Source organism: Dipodomys ordii, unplaced genomic scaffold, assembly GCF_000151885.1.
Source record: "Dipodomys ordii isolate 6190 unplaced genomic scaffold, Dord_2.0 Scaffold61, whole genome shotgun sequence".
In the NCBI taxonomy this organism is placed as follows: domain Eukaryota; kingdom Metazoa; phylum Chordata; class Mammalia; order Rodentia; family Heteromyidae; genus Dipodomys; species Dipodomys ordii.
In genome coordinates, this window is record NW_012267277.1 from 8,752,020 (window position 1) to 8,762,917 (window position 10,898).

Sequence of the window (10,898 nt, forward strand, 5' to 3'; positions counted from 1 at the left end):
TTTCACAGACTTTCTTGTCGGAGCTGCCTGGAACTGTGAGATGGAGTGTCCGAGATCCATAGTGGGGAACCTCATATCTCAGTCCCGGGTCCTGCCCAGTTCTTGGGTTCCTTCACTGGCCTGTCTGAGGAGACCCATGGTTGTGGATATGTTGGGCTCAGGTGGAGGTCCTGCCCTGAGCAGCAGGTCCACTCCCTTGATGAGACTTTGGGTCTGAGGAAATGTGACTTGAGATGTTCAGCCATGGGACAAAGAATCTCAGCAACAACCAAGACAGTGTGTCCAAGATGGAAGGCACCAGCCTTGCTCTACATGTCTCCTAACCAGCTGAAGCAGCAGGGCCCCGGCCCTGCTCTGTGATGTGGACTGGAGCAGGCAGCTGAGACAAATGGTGAACTGAGACGTGAGACAGGATCAGAGGGAGAGAGGCAGACACTGAGCTGAGCACCCAGGGTCCGGCCTTTCAACCCTTCAGGGGTGGGAGACTAGCTAGCAATGGGTCCCCAGAAGGCAGAGCTGGGACCTTGAATTGAAGTTGCAGTATAACTCTTCCTGGCAGAGCTGCCAAGGAGTGAGTTCCCAGTATTGGGAGTGTGCAAACTAGTTGGGGCAAGAGAGTGGGCATGTTTTAACAGGTGTGTTGATTTGGGATCCCAGGTCCATGGCAGGGGAAGACAAACATGCCCTTCTCAAGGGCAAGGCTAGAGTGAGAACTAGCTCACTTGGACCCTAAGAGGCCCCTCCTGACTTTGGGCTGGATCACCAACTATAAAAGAAGTCAGTCCTGTGCTGGGTGTGGTAGTGCACACCTGTAATTCTAGCTACTCAAGAGGTGGAGGCAAGAGGATAACCAGACTCTATCTCAAAACAAAAATAAAAGGGCTGTGGGTAGGGCTCAAGTGGTAGAGTATTTGCATAGCCTGTGCAAGGCACTGGGTTCAGTTCCTGATACTTGAAAATAAAGTAAAACAGACGTCAGGCTTCCGTAACCTCTGACATGGTGGAGCAGGGGCACAGGTCCGGATGGCTGTACCCCCTGACCATGACCATTTCAGAGCTCCCAGTGTCCCCAGGTATTGTCCTGGCCTGCTCCCACCTTCTACCCTGGCCTCTATCCAAATAAATGGCAGTCTCAGAGGCCCTTCTGGACTTGTTACCTAACGTAGCACCCCTGGCCCTGGGAGGGAAGGGCTGACAACCTCACAGCAACTGCCAAGTGGTCTCCTCAAGGTTTCCCCCTCCCAAGTAGTGGTCGTGGTGGAGGTGGGCCCAGGCCCCACATTACTGCTCTCTGAATGGCCATCCCTCCAGCCCTCCCTCTAATTCTGCCTCCTGAATGCTTCACGGTGTCTGTAAGGGAACACCCCGATGAACAGTCAACCCCAACTCTTTCTTCGCATTTCTCCTATCACTGACACACCAGGTCTCCCCCACAACCCCTCTGGCTTCCCACAGAGGAATGCGAATGCTTCCAGAGCAGGGACTTGCTTTGTTTGCTACTCTGAATCTAGTCACTGCTGAGTGCTCCTGAGTGAACCAGTGGCTAGGAACTCATCATTCAGATCAAGACGCTGGCATTAGGACTGCAGCACATGCCTATCTCTGAAGGCACCCCATGTGTCAGCAGAGGGTTCCCACGCCAGAGGGACCTTCAGCAGTCACATGGGAAGGGTTGATGGTCACAGAGACTGAATATTCTCAATGAAGGCCCAGGATGAGTGACTTGGGTGACAGGCACACGGCAGAAGGCGCCAAGGAGATGTCTGTGCCGACCTGCCTGGTGCCTTCCCAGCCTTGGACCAGCAGCAAGCCAGCCTTGGGAGAAGACAGAGAACAGTCTAAAGTGAGCAACGCCCCTCGCCCTGAAAAAAAAAGCCCCCCAAATCTACCTCTCAGGGGTTTCTGAAAACTCCATATCCATCTAGCCAAAACCTTTTAACCAAGAGCAACTGGACTGAAATCCTGGAGGGAAGCGCTTTAGCCCCACTCACCAAAGAGGCTGGGGATCTGAGGCTGGCTGCATGCAGAAGGCTCTTGGAATGCCTGCCTCCCCACCCCCACCCCATCCCCGGCTACCAAACTCCTAATTCCCTTGTCCGTGAAGTCTGCTGGAAACAAACTGAGCCAGGCACTTACATAGATGACACTATGAGAAATGTGTTCACATCCAAGTTCACAATAGGGGTGCCATCTTGGTTCTAAGTCTACTGCTTAAGCGGTCCCTTTGTGGCTTTCCATTGCCAGTGTCTTCCTGCTTCCTTCTCCCGATTCAAGACTGCCTGTGGGAAACTGCCCACAGGTTCTTAAGCGAGACTTCACACCACCCCATAAGGAATGCAGGGTGGTAGATGAGGCGGTGACACTGGGGACTTGGGGAAGGAAGGGTATCTGTGGAGGGGGGAGCTGTCACCACATAGAAACTTTGGTCTTGGGCATGCTCGATGCACTGGCCACCCCTGGCCTCAGTATATGCATCAGCCGTCCTGTACGTGGAAAGTCATAGGCTCCGAGCTGCCAGAGAGGGCTGTGCTATCTGGAGCCAGAGGGAGTGCAGGCTGCCTGCCACCCTGCCACCCTGGCCCATCCAAGGCAGACCTCATGCCATTAGCTCACATGCTGCCTGTGTGGACTCTGAGCCTTGCTCAGCTCACCCTCTCACTCCCCATGCAGCCAGTTCCCAGGAGATTCATTCTCTTAAGATTACACAGTAGCTTCCAGCTGGATGCCTCCCTGGGGCCCTGCCAGCCCAGTCTGCACTCCCACCAGTGTTCTTAAAAAAAAAAAAATCCCTTAGACTCAGCAATCACACTGTCTGGAATTTACCCCATGGCTACACTCAACAAGAACAAGAGCAGACCATGATGCATAGATAGATACGGGTGTGCATGGCAGCCTTCTTCCTAACAATAACAACTGGAAACAACCTAGCATCTGTCAGCAGACACTAATGTGGCTGCTTGAAGAGGGAAAGCCAATGTGCCAGGATGACACTAGGCCTAGTCCACAACTGCAGCTTGTTACACATACATCCTGACTGGAGCCGCCCCGCATCAGGGTAGAACAACTCTGGCCCCAGGGCCTTGCGGGCATGGCTGAAGCCTCAGGTTTGGCCATGGGTGTGACACCTTGAGTTCACCTGTAACGCCACAGGTGCTGACCTGAAGCACCTCTCCTTAGGCTCATACATATCTCCAGAATGTCCTAGGGAGGCTGACCCAAAACACTCGACTACAGACAATGGAGTACATTCTTTCTATTATCTGTTTGCTCATTTTAGGCATAGAGCAGTGCCTGTTTACTTGAAGCAGAGATGCCATTTACTGTACCGTTGGTTAAACTGTAGGGGTTGTATGACAACTAAGCAAGATGTTTGGTACAAGGTGCCTGGCAATAGTGACACCATGGTAAGAATTGTTATTTGGACAAATGAAACCCAGCTAATCCAGGCAACTAGAGAAAGCTACAAATATTCTCTTCAGAATCTCTGCCTGATTTAAGCAGTTCTGCAAGAACTCGGTGCCTTTTACCGCATCTGTCACAAGGCAGGCATACCGGAACAGCCTAGAATCGCCAAAAGACTGAAGTGGCCAAGTGTGGTAGTATATACCTAGAATCTTTGGGAAGCTGGAGACAGCCAGTCCGGATTGCATAGTGGTTTCCAGGCAGCTAGGATACCTCGTAAGACCATCTCAAAAAAAAAAAAAAATTAAAAAAAAAAAGCAGAGACGAGCATGTTAACAGCAAGTTCTAGATGAAGCAATGCCCCTAGCATGGGTCTGGAGCAGCGCTGGGCTTGTACTGAAGCAGGCCAGGTTCCCAGGCCTGCACTTGTCTCAGGGGCAAGAAGGCCACATGGTATGGCCCACATGAGACGTCCCCCTTGACAGCACCCTCACACCCACACAGGTCAAGGAGAACAAAGGACTCTTTATTGCCATCAAAATCACCAGGCTGAGCAAGTGTGGAGTGCCTCCATGACCCCGGCACCTCCTGGCTAGGACACAGGCTTCTTCAGAGGGCCACGAGCAGAACATTCTTGACTCATAAGGCGCCATGCAGATACAGAGCTAAAAACTTCCTGAATGTCTCTGGCTGGAAACCAATTGGCCCAACAGGTTCCTGGAAAGAACACAGCCCATTAGGATCTTGCGACTGGGTTTAATGGCAGCAATTAAAGCAGAGGTCAGTCTTATGTGGACCGTCAGTGTGGATACTCACTGCTTTTCCCCCTATCACCTTGCTCAAGGGCCAAGGACCCTGAGAGATGGCCCTGACGAGACAGACGCCTGAGGGGCTGCAGCTAGAGCAGGAAGCACTCCTGGCCCTGATCAGTCACATCATCTGCTGACACTGCCCGGCTCCCTAATTCCTCTCACTTCAGCCGCCAGGAACAAAAGGCCGGCTGCCCTCTTTAATCCCGGGACAATAATCCCTCACCCATTCAACACTCGTTTATCAGGCTCTGGCTCTTGCTGTCCTGGGCCTCTGCTCTGTGCGAGAGACCCAGAAGCACCATGATCTGGTTTCTATCCCCAAGGAGCTTTCAGTCAGGTGTACAAGGAGTGATAATAAAAGGTGACAGACCTCGCTGTGGGAGTAAAAAAGGTGCTGCAAGAAGGGAAATGATTAACTCACACACACAAGGGTAGGCGGAATGGACTAGAAAAAGAAAAGGAAGGCAGCGCTGGAGAGGGCAGTGTTTGCGATGGCACAGGGGATACAGTGGAGGCGAAAAGGGTGGGGGAGGCTGGAGCCGAGGCCCGCTGTGGTGAAGGGAGGGGATGGACAGGTGGGAGCTGGAGCTGGAGAAGTGGAAGCCATCTAAGCAAACCCAGCTTGAGGCTTAGCACTGAGCTCAGATTCTAGAAGAAGAGGTTATAGAGAGGGGACCTTAAAAAACAAGGGGAGAAGGAGAATGGGGGGAGGGAAAGTGGGAGGATAGGAGGTAGGGGGCAACAATGTTCGACAAGAAATGTACTCATTACCTTACTTATGTAACTGTAACTACTCTGTACATTGCTCTTAAAATTAAAAAAAAAAAATTCAATGGGATGAGGCTAAGAAGAGACAGGACGTAGCAGGAGAGACTGCATGGGTCACAGGGATCTAGAGCCCTGGCTTGGAAGGTGTTTCCAAAGAGAAACAAGAGCTGACACTCAGCAAGTCTGGACTCAGGTCTGTGTGGGACACAGCTGGTCACAGACCCAGCAGCACCCCTGGTCTGGCCTGCTTTCCTCCGAGTGCATGATGGCTGCCTGGTGTTCTAGAAGCCAATGCTTCAGGCACCATTGCTGTTCTGAAGACAGCCCCATGGATGGCCCACTGAGCCACAGCGATTATGCTAGAGGAAGGACAGATCTGGGGGTGAAACGAGTGTGTTGTTTCCAGGCCCTGCCCTGGTGGAGCGCTGAGCTCGGCTGCACAGGTGGTCACCACACTGTGATGGCAGCAGCATCTCTGGGGCCCATGGAGGCACTGGAATGAGGCAGTGCAGGGACCAGCGGTGCTGAGGAACTTACTAAACCTGGAAAGACAAGGAACAGAAATGGTAAAGAGCAGGGGCAGTGGTGACAGCAGGAACCCGCAGGATGCTAGAAGGAGCCGGACATGACGGCTGACAGGCAGGCAGGGGGAAGCTGGAGCTGAAGGGGAGAGCGAAGAGATGTCCGGGATGAGCAGCCCAAGGGCTGCGGCCCTCCTCCAGGACCAGCCTCAGCGCTCCCAGGCTGGCCCTCGTGGGGTGGGTCAAGGTGCTGTTCTAACCACCCAGCTGGAGATGGCTGGACTTACCACCACCACCTTCTTTTTGATCACTGGGCGACACCAGAAGTGCTGGTAGAGAAGCTGGTCTGAGTCTACCCATACCAAATTCTTGACGCCCTCATCAGAGTCCAGATCTGTGGTATTCAACTGCAACACCAGGAACTGGAAGACACGTCCGTCTGTGCCCACGCCTTGCACGACGACGGGCTGCTCCAAGACCCGGGGGGTGTTCTGAGTGGAAAAGGGGACCAGTAAATGAATCGTGAACTGTGGGGTGCAACAAACAGCACAGAACAGGCAACATGCAGTTTTACCCTTACAATCTACCCGCTCCCAGGTAACAACTCCACCTTGGGTCAGTTAGGATAGAATGAAGGGTTGGCATACTGCCAGACCAGGTCTTCCCTCACCCAGCCTGGCTCAAGGCCCCAGGGGGCCGGCTCTTCAACTTGAACACTGAGTGGTAATTACTGGGTGAGCTGAGGAGTGCAGGCACTGAGCTGGGAGGTTAAAGATGGAAATCCTTCAAACTCGCTCATTATCTGATGGGGGCAACAGGGACATCAGCTATCAAATGCTAACCTGGAGGTTAATGAATAGACACAATGTCATTCAGCCAGTTCTCGCTCTATCTGACAGATGAGGAAAGACACCCAGTGAGGTGAACTGATGAGTTTGAAGTCACAAATATGTGTGGCCCCAAAACCAGTGTCCCTGGCAGACAGCGCATTATCCACTTCCACCCTGCGGCTGAGGGCCTGGCATGGCTGCAACTTCCTACACGTGTACACCGATGACAGCCATCTAGGCTTCATGCTCTCATGCAACTCAAAATGGGCCTCATTCCTATACGTTCCGTTCCAGCTGTGTCACACAGGATCTCAGCAGTCAGCATAGCGGTTAATGCTCTTTCACTTAAGTGTCATTTTGTAAGGATAATGACACTAAAACCACTTACTCAAGGCCTCTTAGGTGCCAGGTGCCTCAACTGTTTTCCATAAGCTAACCTCTACAATCAAATCTAAACATCTATTTCTATCTAAAAGACAAAGAACCAGGTTTGGAGAGGTGATACCATTTCCTCAAAGTCACCAATGAGGTATGAACCAGGCTCAACCCCCAGGCTATTAAGTCACTTAAAACCCTATCACACTGGCTTACACCTGGTGTCCCAGGATATCTATTGGTAGGAACTCTCTTGTTTGCACAGCACCCCATTGGATGATAAATCACAAGGTCAATCTCCAGAGACTTCCCACAAATCCAGTTTGGTAACTGCTACTTGTTAGACAAAGAGCTAGCAAGCAGGCCACACGAAGCAGGGTATCCCTGATGCAAAAGTACTGCTGCCTCACTTCCCAAGGATGATCTGACATTAGAACTAGCTAATGGCAGACCTCAGTGTAGGCCACACTGGGGCTGTTGGCCTTAGAAATACCTGTTCTTAGCTGCATGAGAAATAAATAAAGAGAAAAGCACCTGTAAGTATTAGCCGAGAATTCTGTATTGACTCTTATCTCTCTCTACAGATCAATAAAACTGCAGGTAGTACATAAATTTCTCAGCAATTTTACCTTTTACATGGAGGCTCTTCCCATAATTGCTCAACTTCACATCTCCAGGAATAATTTGTACCTGGAGGGGCTGGAGGAGGCCTCTCTCCTACCCAACTGGGTGGCAATTAGTGGCAGCCTTACTACTCAGGCTCTTCCAGCACAGCTGGCACAGGCTACAGTGAGCCTGCAGACCTGGGACACGGCATGTCCCTGGGACATGGCATGTGGCTGCTTCCTTCCTGTGCCCAAGCTAAAAGGCGCACAGCCTTTAAAGCTGAGGGATCCAGGATCCAGTCCTTGCTCCTGCTCATCAGCTGTCGGAACCTGAGTGAGTTTCCCAACCTTCCACAGCCTTCAAGAAGTCTACCATGAGGGAATGGGAATAAAGCCAATCTACTGAGGATTGGAAAGATACAAGGAGGTCATATAAAGATGTGACAGCTAGAAGCTGGGCACACAGTGGCTCACGCTGTAATCCTAGCTACTCTGGAGGCTGAGATCTGAGGATCACCCTCCCTCCCGACAGGAAAGTCCATGAAACTCTTATTTCCAATAAACTATTCAGAAAAAAAAACAGAAGTGGCACTGTGGCTCAAGTGGTAGAGCACTAGCCTTGAGCAAAAGAAGCTCAGGAATAGCTCCTAGGCCCAGGAACAGCTCCTAGGCCCTGAGTGCAAGCTTCAGGACTGGCAAAAAAAAAAAAAGACAGTGACAACTGCTAATCTGTTCTTTGTTGTTGTCCTCACTGCATTTGCCATGCTAGAAATAGAACTTACACATGCTAAGCCACACCCCCAACCCACCTGCCAACCTCTTGGCTGTATTAGCATGGTCAGGTAGCTCAGTCACCCCTGTAAAGTAGAGCTAACAGTGTCTCTAACATGGGATTACTACAAGGAGTAAATCATGCAGTCGTCTTCAAATTTCAGTGCAGGGCTTTTTTTTTTTTTGTCAGTCATGGGGCTTGAACTCAGGACCTAGGCACTATCCCTGAGCTTTTTCACTTAAGGCTAATGTTCTGAGCCATAGCTCCACTTCCAGATTTCTGGTGGTTAATTGGAGAGCAGAGTCTCACAGACTTGCCTGCCCAGGTTGGCTTGGAACTGCAATGCACGAATCTCAGCTTTCTGAGTATCTAGGATTATAGTAAGCATGAACCACCAGCATCTGGCTAGTGCAGGGTTTTTAACCTTGTGCTTATACCAGCATCACCCAGAGGCTTGGCAATGCTGACTGGTGGGCCCCAACCCCAGAGCTTGTGATTCAGGAAGTCTGGAAAGTGCATTTCCCACAGATTCTAGGACTTGTTTTAGGACTCACTGCTAACAAGAGCTGTAACAAATGCCTAGGATGTGGCAGGTGCTCAATAAGGCAGGGTCCATTCAACTCCCTACCCAAGTAGCTAACCACAATTCCATAGCCCTGCCAGAACCTAGCCAGTTAGGATGAGAAATGGCGGTTAGAATTTCCTCATTCCTCCCGGAGGGCCTTTAGGTCTAGCCAAGACCTAGGAGTCCGATAGTATCTCAGAACCATCAAGGCCAGGGACCTGGTGTACCAGGTTTGCTTAGGGCTCCCATATAACCCTCTTGGCCTTTGCTCTAGAGCCAGACTTTCTGCCCATCTTGGGACACCTCTTTATGACAACCTAAGTCCTCGGATCAAGGTACTACCAGCAAGTGGCTTATTTGTTTCCTATAACCCATTCTAGTTGTTGGCAGCTATGAGCCTCCTGCATAGCCTTACTTTCTTCTGCCTCCTCATGGTGCCCTGTGCTCTAATTCTCATCCTACACAGCAGAGATGTGTGCAGCCTGGACGACAGAATGCTCTAGAGTGGGGTTACATCTTGTTCCAGTCCTTTCTCCCTCACTCATTGCTATGAAGCACAGATCAAACTGATTAGTTCCTGGAGATTCTGCAGATTAAAAGATGGGACTCCAATGACACCTGGTGGGCTACTGCACAAAGTCATGCCCCAGAGAAGGTCCACTATTACCTCAGAGTAAGTATAACTGCTTCTCCCTAGGATTCGTCAATAAAACATGAGTCCCTATCCCTCAAAGCCTTCTTCCTCCAAGCAACTCCATTGTCTTCCCCATATACATACCCCATAGAGAAGCCGAGCCTGAGCCAGGGCATTGCCAAAAGCAAACAGGATCATCTTGGCCCGAAGTTGATCGGGCTGAAAGCGGTATGTCCGTGTGTTGGCTCTGTCCAGGAAATACAGAGTATGTGGATGAGGGTAAGGATAGCCTTCCCGGAATCCTGCAAGATTCATGTGGAGAAGAGACAGATTCACCAGCCTGGCAAAGAGCCTCAGGAGTAGCCCCCTCACCTCGGCTCAGGGCAGGAACTTCACTCTTAGAAAAGGTACCTGCTATCCTTTTAGCTCAGGTGGGGACCACAACTCCCTGGCTACACCTAGCCTGCCGCCTGTTGACTGCTTTGAGAAATGTTTCTACTGGGCAGAGTCACACTCATTAACAAATATATGGGGCAGCTGAGACCAAGACCTCATGTGGCCTACAAAACCAAAACTGTTTACTACTTCCCTTTTCACATGAAACGCCTGACAAGCTGTGCTAGGGCTGCTTGCATGCCTGTTCTAACTCCACTCTTTGCCTCTCACTCAAGCATAGATGACTACACTGTCACTACCAAGGGGACTTAGAGCTACTCAGGAAGAAGTTTCTAAGGATTCATGACTAAGGAAAAGGAGAGATAAACTTCGATCCACTGTGAGATAGGCAAGTCATTTGTTACTAATATTAAAATTCTGAATTCTACAAATGATACGCTTTCTTCTTATTACCACAGCTTTAAGATTGTCCCTTTCCTAAATTACTGTCATCTGCATTAGAACGTCTATGCAAGAACCACCTATCACAGGTGGGCAAGCATTTCCTGTGAAGAGTCAAATAGTAAACATGGTAGTTCTACATGCTGTAGATCTCTAGTATAAGTGACTAGATGAAGAGCAGAAGGGAGAAAGAGCTAGGAGCTTGGACTCTAAAAGCATAGCACTGGTTAAGACAGGGCTTTCCTGCATGCCTTGGTCCTTCAGCACACACTTCAGTACCAAGCTCAAGCAGAGGATGCCACTGCCTGTAGGAAGTTCACAACCTAGAGGGGCGACAGGAAAACCCGTCATATCCAGATACAGGACCATGTCCAGATCTGAGGAGATTTGGGGACTAGGAGGAGAAACTAAGGTTCCTGAAGAGACTGAGTGATTTCAGCATTTCTGGGAGAAAGGGATGCCAGTGACAAGTTGTGACAGATGAAGAGTTAGCTGCAGACAAAAAGGGCAATGAGCTCAGGCAGAGGGAGGAGGGTGAGACCAGTTGTGAGAAGGGGAATAAAGAGTAAGGTACAGCTGGAATAAAGGAGTAGGAGGAAGAGCAAAAATGAGGCTGGAGACCAGGGGTGGGGATAGGCAGAAAGGCCTTCATGCAGTGAAGCAAGGAGAACTTGCTTTGCTGAGAGGTAGTGGTAGTGGCATGGGAAGAAGTGGGATTAAATTGGGGCCTAGAGGGGCTCCTCTATCAGTGCTGGATAGTTTTTGCTTTTTTTTTTT

The 10,898-nt window shown here is 50.5% G+C and overlaps 1 protein-coding gene across 1 annotated transcript in view; it reads right to left on the reverse strand.

The window, feature by feature from the left end:
- Window positions 1–3,907: 3,907 nt before the first annotated feature.
- Mrpl37 (mitochondrial ribosomal protein L37) overlaps window positions 3,908–10,898 on the reverse strand; it is a 15,342-nt gene continuing 8,351 nt past the window's right edge. Inside the window, exons 4-6 of the mRNA XM_013022218.1 lie at window positions 9,429–9,661; window positions 5,791–5,994; window positions 3,908–4,119 (exon numbers count right to left, since the gene is read on the reverse strand). Of these exons, the coding sequence (XP_012877672.1) occupies window positions 4,042–4,119; window positions 5,791–5,994; window positions 9,429–9,661 (515 nt within the window). The 3' untranslated portion in view covers window positions 3,908–4,041. The remainder of the gene's footprint in view (window positions 4,120–5,790; window positions 5,995–9,428; window positions 9,662–10,898) is intronic.